At 44.0% G+C, this 20,325-nt stretch overlaps 1 protein-coding gene across 1 annotated transcript in view; it reads left to right on the top strand.

The window, feature by feature from the left end:
* The window catches only part of LOC126483863 (lysozyme-like), a 287,279-nt gene that overhangs the window by 244,641 nt on the left and 22,313 nt on the right, over positions 1-20,325 (top strand). Inside the window, exon 2 of the mRNA XM_050107086.1 lies at positions 18,382-18,545. Coding sequence (XP_049963043.1) covers positions 18,413-18,545 — 133 coding nt within the window. The 5' untranslated portion in view covers positions 18,382-18,412. The remainder of the gene's footprint in view (positions 1-18,381; positions 18,546-20,325) is intronic.

The raw sequence follows: 20,325 nt of genomic DNA, 5'->3' as shown, positions 1-20,325 counted from the left end.
TGTACGACTCTGATGGTGTTATCCTAACGCATTACGTTCCTCCAAGGCAGACCGTCAGTGCACAGTGTTACTGTTCGCTTTTGGAGCATCACCTGCGACCAGCTTTGCGAAACAAGCAGCAACACTTTCTGCACAACCCATCCACCATTTTGCACGACCATGCATGGGCGCATACAGCGCAAGCTGTGGCTGCTTTATTCGGTCGTTGGGACTGGGAATTACTGTACTCCCCGGACTCAAGTCCTTGTCACTTTGATTTAATTCCGAAGATGAAGGGACCACTTCGGGGCATTCGCTTCAGAACTGTTCCAGAGATTCGACAGGCAGTAGACCGCTCCATTAGCACCATCAAGAGAACAGGCTCTGCTAACGGTATACTACGCCTTCCACCTCGCTGGAAACGGGTTTTGCACAACGCTGGTGACTACTTTGAAGGAAAGTAACAGGTCCAAACATGTAACTCTCTTATATTGGTCGTCAATAAATAGTTGCCACTCTTTAAGTTCTAACCCTCGCAATTTCCCAGTTCCTCACACACCAGATTTTCTCATCTCTCAAAGAAGGTTACTCTAGATCTTCGTGGTGTCTTTGTCTTAAGTGGTGCTCTGTACATATCTGGTGGGGCCTTCTTTCTTCCGGAGCTCGAAGGGCAACGGGTTCTACACAACGCTGGTGACTACTTTGAAGGACAGTAACAGGTGCAAACATGTAACTCTTTTGTATCGGTTGCGACTATTTAAGTTCCAACTCTCGTAAGTAGCAAAACGTGGTTACTTGTGAAATAGTGTCAAGAATTTTCACAGTGTGTGAAGATAGGTAATAATAATATTAATAATACGAGTAGTAATAATAAAATAATAATATATGTGTAAAAAAAAAGCGCCTGTCGCGGTGGCCGTGCGGTTCTAGGCACTTCAGTCCGGAACCGCGTGACTGCTACGGTCGCAGGTTCGAATCCTGCCTCGGGCTTGGATGTGTGTGATGTCCTTAGGTTGGTTAGGTTTAAGTAGTTCTAAGTTCTATGGGACTGATGACCTAATATGTTAAGTCTCATAGTGCTCAGAGCCATTTTTTTTTTTTTGTTAAAAAGAATGTGCACGCATGAGGTAACACGAGGGCGTTCAGTGGGATGTTCAGAGACTTCTGGATACTTAATATGTATAAAAATTTCTGCACCTTACGATATCCACGTTCGAGCGTGGATGATGAATGTGCACCAAAGATGCATTTTCAATAAGTGGCAGTATTTCAAATGTGTTCAGAGATAATCAGAACGACAAACGAATAAGCAATGTATAAAAATTTCTGTAACTTACGATATCCACGTTCGAGTGTGCATGATGAACATGCACACATGAACATTTCCAATAAGTAGCAGTATTGCGAATTGTGCCCACAGACAATCAGATCGACAAACAAACTAGCTCGCAGATGTCGTCTATTAGTGAAATTGTTTCTTTGAAGCATATTTTTGCAATACCTTTAGCACTGTCGTGTTTGTTTGCGGCGGCCGACGTCAACAAGACGTTTAACGTTACCGTTAGGAAATGTGTTCATCTGCTACCGGCACGTTTGAGTTCCTCACTCCTCTTCTTGCATCCGCAGCGCAACGTTGAGACTAATAGTTTCTTGACGTCAATGTTTCTTCAGTATCTGTCACGTGGAACTAAAAATTAGTTATAATGCTAAATACTGGTAGAAATCTACATCTACATCGGAAAACGAATTCCGCAAGCCGCCGTGTGGGGTATGGCGGAAGGTACATTGTATCACTAATAGCCGTTTCTTCCTGTTGCACTCGCAAATAGAGAGAGAGGGAAGAACGATTGTCTGTATGCCTCCGTACGTACCCTAATTTGTCTTTTCTTGTCTTCGTCGTCCTCACACGAAATGTACGCTGACGCCAGTAGAATCGTTCTGCAGTCAGCTTCAGATGACGATTTTCTAAATTTTGTCAATGGTGTTTGGCGGAAAGAACGACGTCTTCTCTTCAGGGATTCCCATTTGAGTTCACAGGCGTCTCCGTAATATTCGAATGTTGGCCGAACTTACCGGTAACAAATCTAGTAGCACGCTACTGAGTTGCTTCGATGTCTTCCTGTAAGCCGGCCGAAGTGGCCGCGCGGTTCTGGCGCTGCAGTCTGGAACAGCGAGACCGCTACGGTCGCAGGTTCGAATCCTGCCTCGGGCATGGATGTTTGTGATGTCCTTAGGTTAGTTAGGTTTAACTAGTTCTAAGTTCTAGGGGACTAATGACCTCAGCAGTTGAGTCCCATGGTGCTCAGAGCCATTTTCTTCCTGTAATCCGATGTAGGAGGGACCCCACTAACTCGAGCAGTACTCAAAATGGGTCTCACTAGTATCCCATACGCAGCCTCCTTTACAGATGAGATACATCTTGGTAGAATCGTCCCAATAAACCGCAGTTGACAATTCGCCTACCCTACTACCGCCCTTACGGGCTCGTCTCACTAAATACCGCTTTGCAACGTTACACCTAGATATTTATGTGAAGTGGCTGTGTCATGCAGCACATTAGTGTTTATGGGACCTTCGTTAACAGTCGATAACAACGTTTATCATAACCGAAAGCACACACTTTCTCCCGGTTTTTGTTCTTCTCGTCTCGATTGTTAATACATTTACAGTAAGGCCAGAGTGAGAGGAGGATGGGTCAAATACACGTCGGCTTCACAGAGTTAGGTAGTAGCTCTGACAGATGATTCAGTTGCAGAAATTGTGCTGATGTAGAAAAGTTTGAACGGAGTGAAATCTTCTGTGGTATTGTAAACACTGTACACGGGGCAAGGAAATAGCTGAACAACTGGAAAAAATTAGGGTCTTTAAGCTTGAGGTGGACAGTGACAGGAAGGAACTGGAAAGGTTAAACGGGGAGACGGGTAACGAAAGGGGGGAAAGGTAGAAGAAAACAGGAACCACAGGAAAATAACAGTATCTGAAAAGGTTGTTACTGGCATAAAAATTGCTTTGCCTTCCTACTTCATTTAGATATGGAAGAATCTCCGCTAAATTTACGTATAATTAAGGTGAATCAAGCTTTCAACATGAACCAATGGTTTCAGGGAGAGCAGGAAAGAGAAGGGAAGTCCTGCTATGAGGTAGTATCCACCGAAGAGGTTTGGGCCAATTGCTGAAGAAAGAAATAGGAAACTAGCACCGGGTTACAATCTTCAAGCAAAATGCACGTTGCACGCAAGTAGTAGAGGATGTAGGTTATTTGTGCAAGGATTCAGGAAATGAGGACCGTGTTATGATAGTGATGAGAGGGTAACATTAGCCCCACAAAAATTTTGTTCAACCTGATCACGTCTAAATCTGCAGTTATTCTCAAGGTTAAAAATACATAACTTCTTAGCACCAATCAAATTCTCTTCCTAGGGACTGTAAATAATTACGCTTATAACCAACTTTACTGAATCGCTGAGGTTGGGCTGCCATCAGCTGCATGGTCTGACCGCGGCCAACACTCACGAGAACAAGGGAACATTACCTCTGTTTGCAACTTTTTATCAAGTTGTGATGTTAAGGGCGTTACTTTACCTAATATTCAGAATTTAACTACTCTGATGCGCAACACCTGTAACCCAGAGTAAACTCACTCGGAGCCCTTCCTGAAATAATTTTATGAACGCTATGTCCACTATAGAACGTATTTTCGCGGAAGGAATTTGTCTGTCCCACTCTTGTAGCCCATGGAGGAGTCCAACAAGCTGTTACCAAGTGGTGCCCCCCCGACGAAACTGCGTTTTACTTTTTAGTTTCGAAAAAATATTTATTACTACCAATGTATTTATAACTAAATGAAAATATTTTGAGATACAAAAAAATTTTCAGTTACAAATTTGGACTAACTTTGCACACCTTCTTCCCCCAATGAACCATGGACCTTGCCGTTGCTGAGGAGGCTTGCGTGCCTCAGCGATACAGATGGCCGACCCGTAGGTGCAACCACAACGGAGGGGTACTTGTTGAGAGGCCAGACAAACGTGCGGTTCCTGAAGAGGGGCAGCAGACTTTTCAGTAGTTGCAGGGGCAACAGTCTGGATGATTGACTGATCTAGCCTTGTAACACTAACCAAAACAGCCTTGCTGTGCTGGTACTGCGAACGGTCGAAAGCAAGGGAAACTACGGCCGTAATTTTTCCAGGAGCATGCAGCTATACTGTATGGTTGAATGATGATGGCGTCTTCTTGGGTAAAATATTCCGGAAGTAAAATAGTTCCCCATTCGTATCTCCGGGCGGGGACTACTCAGGAGGACATCGTTATCAGAAGAAAGAAAACTGGCGTTCTACGGATCGGAGCGTGGAATGTCAGATCCCTTAATCGGGCAGGTAGGTTAGAAAATTTAAAAAGGGAAATGGACAGGTTAAAGTTAGATATAGTGGGAATTAGCGAAGTTCGGTGGCAGGAGGTTGAAATGGCTCTGAGCACTATGGGACTTAACTTCTGTGGTCATCAGTCCCCTAGAACTTAGAACTACTTAAACCTAACTAGGCTAAGGACATCACACACGTCCATGCCCGAGGCAGGATTCGAACCTGCGACCGTAGCAGTCGCGCGGTCCCGGACTGAGCGCCTCAACCGCGAGACCACCGCGGCCGGCGGTGGCAGGAGGAACAAGACTTTTGGTCAGGTGAATACAGGTTTTTAAATACAAAATCAAATAGGGGTGATGCAGGAGTAGGTTTAATAATGAATAAAAAAAACTGACTAAAGCAGAGGTTGAACAGAGTTTCAGGGAGAGCATAAGGGAACAATTGACAGGAATGGGGGAGAGAAGTACAGCAGAAGAAGAATGGGTAGCTTTGAGGAATGAAATAGTGAAGGCAGCAGAGGATCAAGTAGGTAAAAAGACGAGGGCTAGTAGAAATCCTTTGGTAACAGAAGGAATACTGAATTTAATTGATGAAAGGAGAAAATACAAAAATGCAGTAAGTGAAGCAGGCAAAAAGGAATACAAACGTCTCAAAAATGAGGTCGACAGGAAGTGCAGAATGGCTAAGCAGGGATGGCTAGAGGACAAATGTAAGGATGTAGAGGCTTATCTCACTAGGGGTAAGATAGATACTGCCTACAGGAAAATTAAAGAGACCTTTGGAGACAAGAGAACCACTTGTATGAATATCAAGAGCTCAGATGGAAACCCAGTTCTAAGCAAAGAAGGGAAACAGAAAGGTGGAAGGAGTATATAGAGGATCTATACAAGGGCGATGTACTTGAGGACAATATTATGGAAATGGAAGAGGATATAGATGAAGATGAAATGGGAGATATGATACTGCGTGAAGAGTTTGCCAGAGCACTGAAAGACCTGAGTCGAAACAAGGCCCCGGGATTAGACAACATTCCATTGGAACTACTGACGGCCTTGGGAGAGACAGTCCTGACAAAACTCTACCATCTGGTGAGCAAGATATATGAAACAGGTGAAATACCCTCAGACTTCAAGAAGAATATAATAATTCCAATCCTAAAGAAAACAGGTGTTGACATGTGAAAATTACCGAACTATCAGTTTAATAAGTCACAGCTGCAAAATACTAACACGAATTCTTTACAGACAAATGGAAAAACTGGTAGAGGCCGACCTCGGGGAAGATCAGTTTGGATTCCGTAGAAATGTTGGAACACGTGAGGCAATACTGACCCTACGACTTATCTTAGAAGAAAGATTAAGGAAACGCAAACATACGTTTCTAGAATTTGTAGACTTAGAGAAAGCTTTTGACAATGTTGACTGGAATACTCTCTTTCAAATTCTAAAGGTGGCAGGGGTAAAATATAGGGAGCGAAAGGCTATTTACAATTTGTACAGAAACCAGATGGCAGTTATAAGAGTCGAGGGGCATGAAAGGGAAGCAGTGGTTGGGAAGGGATTGGGACAGGGTTGTAGCCTTTACCCGATGTTATTCAATCTGTATATTGAGCAAGCAGTAAAGGAAACAAAAGAAAAATTCGGAGTAGGCATTAAAATCCATGGAGAAGAAATAAAAACTTTGAGTTTCGCCGATGACATTGTAATTCTGTCAGACAGCAAAGAACTTGGAAGAGCAGTTGAACGGAATGGACAGTGTCTTGAAAGGAGGATATAAGATGAACATCAACAAAAGCAAAACGAGGATAATGGAATGTAGTCGAATTACGTCGGGTGATGCTGAGGGAATTAGATTAGGAAATGAGACACTTGAAGTAGTAGATAAGTTTTGCTATTTGGGGAGCAAAATAACTGATGGTGGTCGAAGTAGAGAAGATATAAAATGTAGACTGGCAATTGCAAGGAAAGCGTTCCTGAAGAAGAGAAATTTGTTAACATCGAGTATAGGAAGTCGTTTCTGAAAGTATATATGTGGAGTGTAGTCACGTATGGGAGTGAAACATGGACGATAAGTAGTTTGGACAAGAAGAGAATATAATCTTTCGAAATGTGGTGCTACAGAAGAATGCTGAAGATTAGATGGGTAGGTCACATAACTAATGAGGAAGTATCGAATAGAATTGGGGAGAAGAGGAGTTTGTGGCACAACTTGACTAGAAGAAGGGATCGGTTGGTAGGACATGTTCTGAGGCATCAAGGGATCACAAATTTAGCATTGGAGGGCAGCGTGGAGGGTAAAAATCGTAGAGGGAGACCAAAAGATGAATACACTAAGCAGATTCATAAGGATGTAGGATGCAGTAAGTACTGGGAGATGAAGAAGCCTGCACAGGATAGGGTAGCATGGACTGCTGCATCAAATCAGTCTTAGGACTGAAGACCACAACAACAACAACAACTTGCACACCTCGGATCTGGACAATGCTAGAATACACTTGCAGTCAGTGGGGAAATATATGTGCAACGTTTAGAGATTAATATATAATTCTTCAGTATGCAGTTTGTTGTTAATAGGAAGACATTAGTTACAACTCCCAGTAAACTACTGTCATAGTTACAGAAAATGGTGTTCTCTATTTCCGGTTTATTAAGATGTCTCACAAGAATGCAATAAAATACGCCGCTGAGAACTGTTAAAAATTGACAATCGCCAGTCTTAACGCATACATTACATCATAATTCTCTACCAGAAATCAACACTAGCACCTAAATCATTTCACCATGTTGCTTGTATACCTTCCATATTATAGGCAGGCAATTGTTGATCTGTCAACACTCTCTACTCAACGTTCTTTGAGATGTGTTTCATGGAGAAGGTGAGAATTGTTTATTAATGAGCCTTTGCCCACACGGCTGAATACCATTTCCTGAGGTCCTGCTCCACAAATACTTTGTAACACCCCACCCATCACTTATCTGGTTTTGGTATGTGTTCACCCCTGGTAATTGACTAACAGATCAACAGAGAGTGCAAAAACTGCCGCAATGTCGGGTAACGCAAAGAAAGTAATAAGCCCCTGTGACTCCTGATTGAACTGCAGTGGCAGTGTTGACATTAACTGATTCAGAATTGATCCCTTTTAATTAAAAAGGTGTGCTCATTGATGTTATATTCAGCTATTGAACAGCAGATGCAAATGTTGAACATAAAATTAATTAATAAAATGACTTGGGATTTCAACTACTTGATTGAAAACAGATGCAGTCGATTAGCACAGATCTATTTTAACTCACGACCTTCAATCATCACATTACATGACTCTCCTAACAGGCAGTGGTAATAAATTGCGTCTGCGTGGAGTAAAGCTCAATAAATCAAAAGTAATTCCTATCGACTGACCCAGGCGTAATGCGAAGTGCGAGAAGAATTCTACAATACACGGCCCATGAAACCCTCATGGAAACTTTGCCGACGTGATCCAACAAATTAATCAGTAGCCGGAGCGGGCACGATATCACCGAATTCAGCGTGGCGGAGCGGTGTCGTGCGGACGTCGGCCGACCTCGTGGTGCTGCAAGGCTGCGCTCGTCTATTCACTTTTAGCTATCTTGCTCAGTACATAGCTGAACGAAAACTTTCTATCTCCAAACTCAATCGTTCCGTTTGCTAAGTCCTAAACTGCAGAGATGCTCACTCTCTCTCAGGCAAGCTGAGTAATGAACGCCACGTCCGCACTCTAGGCAAGCTGGGAATGGAAGACCACCATGGAGACTTCTCACAGTCCGGTCTTCGCCTCGGCTTCCCCTCCAGCAAAATCACTTACGCCAATTGCAGTGCAAGTCGCGTTAATTATGCGTCGCTTCCCAATACCTGCTCTGGGAAGTGAACAAATTCCCACCAAATTTCCCTTCCTCTCAACTTCTGCTATTTAGCTGCTTCCAAGCCACCCATCAAGGTTAGTGTCTGCACAAACACCAATTTTTCCGGACTTCTGACGCCCAGAAGGGTACTTCAAATTCCTTGGTCCTATGTTCCCATCGGAGGACGGCGTATTTCATTGTGTCGCTCTTCACCTGATTTACTTCAGACTCTGCGGACTGTGAATTCAGTGTGAAGTTGCTATAGTCACGAACACGCATATTTTGGCCTCTGTTGACCGCTCCACCGTAGCTTTGCGTTGCTTTCTCGCATGTTTCACTGAAAACAGGACGACGGACATTTATCAACAGGCGTACAAGTTCTCCGTCTGCTTCCCGGTACAACAGCATGGGGTCAATCACCCACTCACTGTCACTCATCTTAAGGCAGCTGAAGGCCACGCCCCGTTACCGCTTTCTCAGAGCTTCAGCCGCCCTAAACTGCCTGTTGTTGCTTCTCTTCGCCGCTGCCTCGCCGGCCTCGGTCAACTCTTGAACACTTCCCTGGGATAAACTAGCCTCCAGTAAATTGACGCGTTTCGACAAAATGTCGTGTGAATTACTTTAAAACCATCACCCGACATTAATTATTCCAATACGTCCATACTATACCCTCTACAAGATGCATTGTGCCTTGTCAGTCATTTTTGTTCAGCCCTACTGTTCGCTCAACGTGAGTTAGGTGATCTTTAATGACTTCATGTAAGTGGCATAGTTCTTGCCATCTTACAACTTCTTTGTCAGTAATCATTGTTACTTTTCTGCTGTTTGAACGACCTAATAACTTGTGATGTTATGCTCCGTCCAGTCAGGATGGTGGATGTTGCAAAATTTTTCTCTTTATTATGTTTCGAATTTCTGAACACCACATCCTGCTGCAACATACAGTAGCTGCATGTCTGAAAGTCTTTTTTGTGTGAAAGGTATGGTGAATTACGTTTGTCTTGTACCAGTATTATAGCGTAACTGATTCAATTTTTGACAGTTTCGAGCACCATGAATCCAATTTTTGCTGTTGCTTTATGCAAATTTTGAATGAAGTATGCTTTCACATTACAAAATATGAATTACTGACAGAAAGTCCTGTGATTTCCTGTGAGAAGATAGTTAATTGTTTCATGTAACAGCTTCTTATTATTATATGTGTCCTTTGTATGTAAAGTAAAATATGCAAATTACACTACTGGCCATTAAAATTGCTACACCAAGAAGAAATGCAGTGATAAACGGGTATTCATTGGACAAATATACACTCCTGGAAATGGAAAAAAGAACACATTGACACCGGTGTGTCAGACCCACCATACTTGCTCCGGACACTGCGAGAGGGCTGTACAAGCAATGATCACACGCACGGCACAGCGGACACACCAGGAACCGCGGTGTTGGCCGTCGAATGGCGCTAGCTGCGCAGCATTTGTGCACCGCCGCCGTCAGTGTCAGCCAGTTTGCCGTGGCATACGGAGCTCCATCGCAGTCTTTAACACTGGTAGCATGCCGCGACAGCGTGGACGTGAACCGTATGTTCAGTTGACGGACTTTGAGCGAGGGCGTATAGTGGGCATGCGGGAGGCCGGGTGGACGTACCGCCGAATTGCTCAACACGTGGGGCGTGAGGTCTCCACAGTACATCGATGTTGTCGCCAGTGGTCGGCGGAAGGTGCACGTGCCCGTCGACCTGGGACCGGACCGCAGCGACGCACGGATGCACGCCAAGACCGTAGGATCCCACGCAGTGCCGTAGGGGACCGCACCGCCACTTCCCAGCAAATTAGGGACACTGTTGCTCCTGGGGTATCGGCGAGGACCATTCGCAACCGTCTCCATGAAGCTGGGCTACGGTCCCGCACACCGTTAGGCCGTCTTCCGCTCACGCCCCAACATCGTGCAGCCCGCCTCCAGTGGTGTCGCGACAGGCGTGAATGGAGGGACGAATGGAGACGTGTCGTCTTCAGCGATGAGAGTCGCTTCTGCCTTGGTGCCAATGATGGTCGTATGCGTGTTTGGCGCCGTGCAGGTGAGCGCCACAATCTGGACTGCATACGTCCGAGGCACACAGGGCCAACACCCGGCATCATGGTGTGGGGAGCGATCTCCTACACTGGCCGTACACCACTGGTGATCGTCGAGGGGACACTGTCCGTTTTTCTTCGTAGGCCGAAAGAACCTAAAATGTCACAACAATGCTAAGCGCATAGAGATTGAGGCAAAGTAGAACGTACTGATCTGCCATGCACGGTACATCCAAACCGTCATCGAACCCATCGTTCTACCATTCCTAGACCGGCAAGGGAACTTGCTGTTCCAACAGGACAATGCACGTCCGCATGTATCCCGTGCCACCCAACGTGCTCTAGAAGGTGTAAGTCAACTACCCTGGCCAGCAAGATCTCCGGATCTGTCCCCCATTGAGCATGTTTGGGACTGGATGAAGCGTCGTCTCACGCGGTCTGCACGTCCAGCACGAACGCTGGTCCAACTGAGGCGCCAGGTGGAAATGGCATGGCAAGCCGTTCCACAGGACTACATCCAGCATCTCTACGATCGTCTCCATGGGAGAATAGCAGCCTGCATTGCTGCGAAAGGTGGATATACACTGTACTAGTGCCGACATTGTGCATGCTCTGTTGCCTGTGTCTATGTGCCTGTGGTTCTGTCAGTGTGATCATGTGATGTATCTGACCTCAGGAATGTGTCAATAAAGTTTCCCCTTCCTGGGACAATGAATTCACGGTGTTCTTATTTCAATTTTCAGGAGTGTATTAAACTAGAACTGGCATGTGATTACATTTTCACGCAGTTTGGGTGCATAGATCCTGGGAAATCAGTACCCAGAACAACCACCCCTGGCCGCAATAACGGCCTTGATACGCCTGGGCATTGAGTCAAACAGAGCTTGGATGGCGTGTACCATGCAGCCCATGCAGCTTCAACACGATACCACAGTTCATCAACAGTAGTGACTGGCGTATTGTGATGAGCCAGTTGCTCGGCCACCATTGACCAGACGTTTTAAATTGGTGAGAGATCTGGAGAATGTGCTGGCCAGGGCAGCAGTCGAACATTTTCTGTATCCAGAAAGGGATCGAATGAATGGTAGAGCCAGGGGTCGTGACAAATCTGAAATGTAACGTCCACTGTTCAAAGTGCCGACAATGCGAGCAAGAGACGTGTAACCAATGGCACCCCATACCATCACGCCGGGTGATACGCCAGTATGGCGATGGACGAATACACGCTTCCAATGTGCGTTCACCGCGATGTCGCCAAACACGGATGCGACCATCATGATGCTGTAAACAGAACCTGGATTCATCCGAAAAAATGACGTTTTGCCATTCGTGCACCAGGTTCGTTGCTGAGTGCATCATCGCAGGCGCTCCTGTCTGTGATGCAGCGTCAAGGGTAACCGCAAGCATGGTATGCGAGCTGATAGTCCATGCTGCTGCAAACGTCGTCGAACTGTTCGACTGTTCGTGCAGATGGTTGTTCTCTTGCAAACGTCCCCATCTGTTGACTTGCGGACTGAGACGTGGCTGCACGATCCGTTACAGCCATGCGGATAAGATTCCTGTCATCTCGACTGCTAGTGACACGAGGCCGTTGGGATCCAGCACGGCGTTCCGTATCAGCCTCCTGAACCCTCTGATTCCATATTCTGCTAACAGTCATCGGATCTCGACCAACGCGAGCAGCAATGTCGCGATACGATAAACCGCAATCGCTATAGGCTACAATCCGACCTTTATCAAAGTCCGAAACGTGATGGGACGCATTTCTCCTCCTTACACGAGGCATCACAACAACGTTTCACCAGGCAACGCCGGTCAACTGCTCTTTGTGTATGAGAAATCGGTTGGAAACTTTCCTCATGTCAGCACGTTGTAGGTGTCGCCACCGGCGCCAACCTTGTGTGAATGCTCCGAAAAGCTAATCATTTGCATATCACAGCATCTTCTTCCTGTTGGTTAAATGTCGCGTCTGTAGCACGTCATCTTCGTGGTGTAGCAATTTTAATGGCCAGTAGCGTACTCTGTGCAATAATCCTGATATTCTTTTACACATGGGTAGACATTTTGCAAAGTTTGTATCTGTATATCGAGCAGATCCAGCTTTAAAAACACACTCTGTTCTGAAAAACTTGTAAAAGACAAATACTTTTAAAAGATTTATACAACTTTCTACCTCAACATGAAGTACGTCAATGCATAATCATTCGCTTTAAGATGACATTGCCTTCGTGTCAATCGTTTTTATCTAATTCATTTACGTAATAAGACAGGAAAACATGATTCTTCGTTATCTGTAGAATTTGTTCTCTACAATTTTTGCAGACACCATGTATTCTTGAAGTTGGAACGGTCGTTAAACAACGGATTATGTTGCAGGTGTCACTGAACACTGGCTCAGTTGTCGAAACCACCAATGTGAATAAACACATCTAATAAAAAGCCAGACGGACATTGATACCACTTCATTTCTGAAGTACTACACGATTCTAGCCACAACAAAATTAAAATAAATGGTTCAATTGGCTCTGAGCACTATGCGACTTAACTTCTGAGGTCATCAGTTGCCTAGAACTTAGAACTAATTAAACCTAACTAACCTAAGGCCATCACACACATCCATGCCCAAGACAGGATTCGAACCTGCGACCGTAGCTGTCGTTCGGTTCCAGACTGCAGTGCCTAGAACCGTACGGCCACTCTGGCCGGCAAACTAAAAAAATGATCGAAAATTTTATGCTGGTTTTCACCGAGTGAGAAACATTTGACACACTTCTGAATTATTATTATTGTCAATTTCATTAATAGTATCTATTACAATTTGCAGAGTGTGACTCGGTGTGACGTTTCAGCGTTTTAGGTGACTTGTGAAACGTAATTGTTTCCAAAGATAAAAAAATTGTCCAAATGCAAGTAGGAGCATATCATCCATCCTAGAACTCGATAATCTCAATGATTTTTTCCTGTTTACGTTACATGTACGGCCTACATATCGGTCCCAGGAATTCCAAGAGCTTATCAAAATCCCTACAGTAATTCCTCGGACTTGGCCGAACATACAAGAAGGAGCGAACAGGGCACTTTTGTTTATATGTGTAAATATAGAATATGTCTTGTGATTTAATTGACTTAGAAGTTTAAAACTTTTAACTGTCAAGGGGGCATAAGTCTTAATATGTGACATAAATTTGAACGTGATATGTCTAACCGCTCCCGAGAAAAAGGGTTCTAAGCGGTAGGACAGAAAGACGGACAACGAAGCGATCCCATACGGGTTCCGTTTTTTTCAGATTGGGGCACGAAACACTAAAAGTGAATAACAAGGAGGAACGTAGTAGAATAAGTTTAAAAGAACAACAACAAGTCAATGTTATAGGTTCCTACTTGCGTTTGTCTATTTTGCCTTCGTCAGATTTTGGACCGTTCACTTTTCTGCGCTGTTGTGACAGAATTAAAAATTATTTTTCGCGCCGGCATCAATGTTACTTCGGTTGTTTGAGCGCCTATTATGCCATTACTAGACTCTTGTAGCGCATTTAATCACGTAGTCGATCTTTGTGATATGGCCGTACTTTGTCTGTTAATCGATTCTGGCAGTTTCCGGTGCATTATCAGGGTACAGCGATATCTCTCGTATCAACAGAGATATCTTTCCAATCACGACCCGAACATTATTTTCTATTGACGACTTACAGTCAGTCACGTACAGGACTGGCCCATTGTCCTTGCTTGCAAAGCACGCTGTCGTTGCAAGCCTGTTTCGCTCCGTAAGTACACTATATTGAACCGAAATTGCTATGTTTAAGCAAGACATAACTTCTCGGGGAAGATAATGAAATTTCGCATACCGTTTATCGCTGTTGTGTTTACATGTTAATATCTGATGTGGTTTTGTTAGCCCGGTCGAATATCGGTTGTCCCGTCGTCGGTTGTTTTACGTAAATGGTCTGCGGAGGTAATTTTTTTCCGGTTCCTGCCTTAGCACAGTGGCTGTTTCTTTTCTATTAAACATCGGAGCTAGACAACTTCCTGGGTTGTGTGATATTTGCTTTTCGTTCAGGTAAGAAGAGTTACTCTGTCCACAAGAGCCGCAAATTTTTAAAAACAAGACTTAACGTGACAACCCAAGCGCGTTCTAAAGACGGTTGTGCCTTCGTATGGGAGCGAAAATGGATTATGGAAGAGGAAATCTGGCAGCTAGAGACGCATTTCCAGAGAACGAAGTGTTTCTATAACTCGTCACAAGCAGTATTGGGAAATCTGATTGTCAAAACTGGTTTTGGGAGCCTCTTGGAGATGTACCGGTAATTCCCATAGAGAACGACGTGAGGCACTTTGCATTCGCGCTCGATTATTTTGTGGTCCATTGTCGGTTTTGGACTGTAAACGTAGCTTATCTCCCTGTTCTGAGTGAGCGAGAAGGTGATTGCACTTGGGACGACGGTGGTTTTAATCCCAGTCCAGCCAAAGAGATGAGGGTTTTCTATTTTTCTCTCACTCGGTATACGCAAAGATCGGGATGGTTTCTTTGATAAGTGGCTGATACCTTATACTTCTGTCCCCAATTAGAGCTTGTGCTCGGTATCTGACATCATCGTCGACGGGATGTTATCTCCTCTTATTTCAAAAAGATATTCAGAGGTGTGTAATAAGTTAGTGTGCTACTTGGTGGAATTCAATTTATTCATGAAGCGGACTGTCTGTGATGTTTCACACACATATTTTGAACCAGAGGTGCCGTGGAAATTGCTAGATTCCTTCTGTTACGTACAAGAATGACAGAAATGTTGTGGTTCGGTCCTGGTCAGTAAGCGGAGTTTTTGGCTTAGTGACTTTCAAAACCGATAAAAGTATGCCTATGTGTAAAATTTTAAATTTGAGTCTTGGTTCGGATTTCACTTTAAGCTGTATGTCCATTTCCAACAAATGTTATGTACTACTTGAAAAGAAAATACAGGCAAGAGTGTAGCATCATAGTACAGTTTTATTCAGTCACTGGATTGGTTAGCTTATTTTTATCATTTAGAGTGTTATATACCTATACATTTGGTTACTCACAACTGGTACTAAGAAGCAATTACATGCTGCCCTCAAAATTGAATATACAAAGCGTCATTCTTTAGTGTTTTTACGGAAAACATATACTAGCTTCCTCTTTAAGAGCTCTCAAAGCAGACATTTCGCCCAGAACTCCGGGGAACATCTTCAGTCTGCCTCTGTCAACGGAAATTGAAATACGTTAGCTGACGGTGTCGTCGCGGAAGAAACTCTAAAGAAACTTTCTTAGACCAAAGCAGCTAAGCTCAAAAATGCTTATCTTCCATCATGAATGGTGATATTTTTTAGATTTCATCCGTGGATTTATGTACTAGAACTCTCAGCTGATAATAGCTTCAGAAACAACCGAACTAAACCATGTAGTTTCAATAAATTACGCGATAGTGCGGTGAAGCATCGTGTTCCATTTCCCTAATTTTTATAATCAACATGCCCAAGTACAGGAAAAACCTTAAGAATTATTTTCTTATAGAAATGCACAGTTGCTCCTTCCAGACTTATGACAGAGTGGAGAACCACCAAAAATCAGTTCTTCCCTGTAACTGTCCTGAAGTGAGACTATCCGCCGAATTCACAGCTGTGCACTTATTGCAGATCGCTGGTATGCGTTTGTTTTGAAAAACCAGTGGTCATGTTAAAAACTGACGGAACACATGAACGTATATCTCGATAATCAAAACATCTGTCTTCAGATTACAGAAAGATAAACTTCAGAGTTTACTTTTCAAATTTGTTTCCGTGACTTGGAGGAGGAAAAAAAGGTGGGTTGCCAATTGTCCGGCAGGCAGTAGCCAGAAAAATCCGGCTTTTTACTGTCGCGTTTGGCCAAGTATACAAAAGTTCGCTATGTCCTACTTTTGTTCAGCCCTTTATCGATAAAGCATAAAATATAAAGCTTGTTTTGAGCTTATCATGTAAGCGCGAGGAATCAGTGATGAATGAGGTATGTCGAATGTCTGTCCGTTTTTCTTCGTAGGCCGAAAGAACCTAAAATGTCACAACAATGCTAAGCGCATAGAGATTGAGGCAAAGTAGAACGTACTGATCAGCCATGCCAATAAGTCCAATGGAAACTACCGACATTGACTATTTTGTCATTTTCTGCTCCAGAAGAGTAGAAGATAATTTCATTTAACGAACTTTTACTTTACATCTTATCTTGGTAAGAAGACTGAGCACTTAATTGCTATCATTTTTGGGAAATTACTTTTTTGCTTTTCGTTTATGCAGCTTTAAGGCTGATCTCGCAAAAACTGATTATTAATAAACGATTGAAAATACCCAGCAGGCTGTATTTCTACGTTAGATAGGTAGTCTGGCTTTTAGTGCAAACTGTTTGGCTAAATATAACTCAGCCCTGTTTTTCCAATTTTTGTACCTGGTAACCCTATTTGAAATGCGACGTCTTTATTTTGTCGAAAATTGATATGGTGGAACAGCGGCTGCATAAAAATGTCGGTTAATTCCTATGAAGAAGTAAAATCAGGAACGGCGCTTCTTAATTATGGTTATTAAGCAAAAATAGTGTCGTCTCGGCTTTCGAATCGACAGTTCCGTCAGGCGGTTGCTCAGTCGAAATTAATTTCTGTTCAGTAAGTGGGTCCTAGAGTATATCCGCTCCTGCTCAGGTGAGTCCTTAGTGATCTGTAGCGATTCCCTGAGCGGTTTACGAGCTCTCGACCAGTATTTCCCTCGTTCTCGTCTGGTGATGGCTACCAAGGAGTCCCTGCACACTCTTGCCCGTTGCGGCCGCTCTGTGGTCTTTGTGTGGACCCCCGGTCATGTCGGTATCCCGGGCAATGAACATGTTGACCACCGCCTGGCGAAAGAGGCCACCAGGCAACCATCTCTGGATGTTGGCCTCCCAGAGACTGATTTGCGAGCGGTCCTCCGCCGAAAAGTTTTTGCGCTTTGGGACGCTGAATGGCGCGATCGGATCACGCCCAATAAACTCCGTGCCATTAACGAGACGACGACTGTGTGGCGGTCATCGATGCGAGCCAACCGCAAGGACTCAGTCGTCCTTTGTCGGCTCCGCATTGGCCACTCCCGGCCGACACACAGTTACTTACTGCGTCGGGAGGACCCTCCTCTGTGTCGCTCCGGGGCGGCTTTGACAGTGGCCCACATTTTGCTGGCCTGCCCCCTTTTAGCTGTGGTCAGCCGGACATTTGCGCTCCCTGATACGCTCCCTGGCCTTTTAACTGATGGCCGTGCTATGGCTGGCTTAGTTTTACGTTTTATTCGGGCAGGAGGTTTTTATCATTTAATATGAGTGTTTGTTTTATTTTATTGTTTTGTGTTGATTCTGGCCTTTGGCCTACGGTTTTAAACAGAGTTTTTTAATTTGTTCTCGGTGGTTGGCTTTTCCTTTTTTATTCTTTGGTCGGCCAACCACTGCCACACTCCGTGCGATTTTAATTTGTTATGTCTGTTCTTTGTCTGAGTTTTTCTTGTCCTGTGTTGTCTGTTGTCTCTATTATCCGATTTTTTACTGTGTGTGGTAGTTTTTAAGTTTTGGAACAAGGGACCGATGACCGTTGCAGTCTGGTCCCATTCATCCCACAAACCAACCAACTTTAGTAAGTGGTGAAATACTAACTTCTTCCAAATCAGCTTACAGTAGGGTAAAAATACGCACGGCTTTTGGTGTAACTCTCTCATGCCTATCTTCCAGAGTTAGTTACATTGTTTTCATTCAGTGCTAGATATGGTTACAGTAAATTAAACCTTTTTAGTAAATCGTCCCATGCTGCAGGGTACGACAACCCTAAGGAACTTTCGCCACGACGAAAACCCCGTCCAGCGCGTAATGTAATTTTAAACGTGAACAGCCGTCTAAAGAACCTGTATGTTCTAAACAGCTAACGGCGCCGTTACAAACAATGGCTGAACCCTGTTCTTAATTTGTTAGGTTTAAGGTGTAATAGATACTTACTACTTTCTACCTAAGCAATGTGTGCTGTTATATTTAGTACGCTGTCCTTGTGAGTTAACTGCTGACACCTTACACAGTAACTGGTGAAGATGACACGCACAATACATTTTTTCCTGCAGATTGGTAAACGGCCGAGCACTGCTAGCAGAGATGAGGAGCTTGTACTGCAGCTTGCTGGCGCTCATGACGCTGACGTCTTGTGCCCGGGCGGTCGTCTTCACGAGGTGCGAGCTGTACCACGAGCTGCTGCAGAGGGACTTCCCCGAGGAGCAGCTGCCGGACTGTGAGTCTCCTCCCGGCTGCAGTCTAACATGTGGGACATCAAACTGTAACAGATTCCGGTACTGTTGTTCAGTTTGGTAAATGTTTGGTTTAGCGACGATCCAGTTTCTGAGAACTTTGTGATAGGCAGATCTGAAAAGAGGAATGGGGCGAAGTAATAACCACACTTTCCAAATGTACTCTACAATAAGGCATGCTTTGCGGCGCTTTTTTCTGTCGGTGGTTCCAATTCTCAATGACAGTCATGAGCTGTGTGCAACCGATTCCGCAAAACACAGTTTACAGTAGATGGTCAAGAAACAGCCATTAGTCGTAGTCTCTTTTAAGTGAAACCACTCTGTCGAATCAATCTAATGGAAAGTCTTTACAATCGGTTTTAGTTGTGTATATTGATTGAATTATTCATTCTTCCTTTTCAAATGCAAATGAAACATGTCTGTAGTTTGCCTGCCTGTAGATTCCGTTGGCCAGTCTGAGAGATATTCAGGCTGTTTTCCCACACTCACCTGGAAGAATACTCGGCTCGTTTACCATTCAAAGTAAACTAACGAATGGTAATTCTTTCTGCGAAAAAATACTTAAGTGGCAATATACGCTTAAAAAGCAAATGATGAAATCACCGAACATTAAAATTGTCCTGTATGCTTTCTGTTCGTCACTTCAGCACTTACTAAAAGAGAATTACCTGTGACTTGCCCAAACTAGCGGGAAGAGATAGACGGGCCACCAAATACATTTAAATTTAAAAGTAATTTTTACATGCCTGTCTGGATGAACACGTTGCCGGAAATTACTCCGACCGAAATACGCTGAATGCGAGTAACTTGGCTTCTGCTATGGTGAGTACAGATGGTTAACACGACCACTCGCGATAAGAGACAGATCTGGGTCTGATTTGGTGACCTTCACAAATTTTCATGTCACCAATAGGTACTACAATACCTGAAGCGAATTTATTCGTATTCTACATCTACATGATTACTCTGCAATTCACATTTAAGTGCTTGGCAGAGGGTTCATCGAACCACAATCATACTATCTCTCTACCATTCCACTTCCGAACAGCGCGCGGGAAAAACGAACACCTAAACCTTTCTGTTCGAGCTCTGATTTCTTTTATTTTATTTTAATGATCATTCCTACCTATGTAGGTTGGGCTCAACAAAATATTTTCGCATTCGGAAGAGAAAGTTGGTGACTGAAATTTCGTGAATAGATCTCACCGCCACGAAAAACGTCTTCCATCCCAATTCGCGTATCATATCTGCTACACTCTCTCCCATATTACGTGATAATACTAAACGAGCTGACCGTTTTTGCACCCTTTCGATGTCCTCCGTCAATCCCACCTGGTTAGGATCCCACACCGCGCAGCAATATTCTAACAGAGGACGAACGAGTGTAGTGTAAGCTGTCTCTTTAGTAGACTTGTTGCATCTTCTAACAAGGGAACCTCCCCATCGTACCCCCCTCAGATTTAGTTAAAAGTTGCACAGTGGATAGGCCTTGAAAAACTGAACACAGATCAATCAAAAAAACAGGAAGAAGTTGTGTGGAACTATGAAAAAATAAGCAAAATATACAAACTGAGTAGTCCATGTGCAAGATAGGCAACATAAGGAGTATCCGAGCTCAGGAGAGGAGTGGCCCCGTAGTTAGCTTGAACGACTGTGGATCCAAGGGTCCTTGGTTCAAGTCTTCCCTCTAGTGAAAAATTTTAATTTTTTATTTTCAGACAATTAATATCTGTTCGTCCGTTATGTTTTCATCACTTTTTTGGG

Source organism: Schistocerca serialis, chromosome 6 (genome assembly GCF_023864345.2).
Source record: "Schistocerca serialis cubense isolate TAMUIC-IGC-003099 chromosome 6, iqSchSeri2.2, whole genome shotgun sequence".
Taxonomy (NCBI): Eukaryota; Metazoa; Arthropoda; class Insecta; order Orthoptera; family Acrididae; genus Schistocerca; species Schistocerca serialis.
Note: the sequence above shows the minus strand (reverse complement) of the source record. Positions and strands in the feature narration are given on the sequence as shown.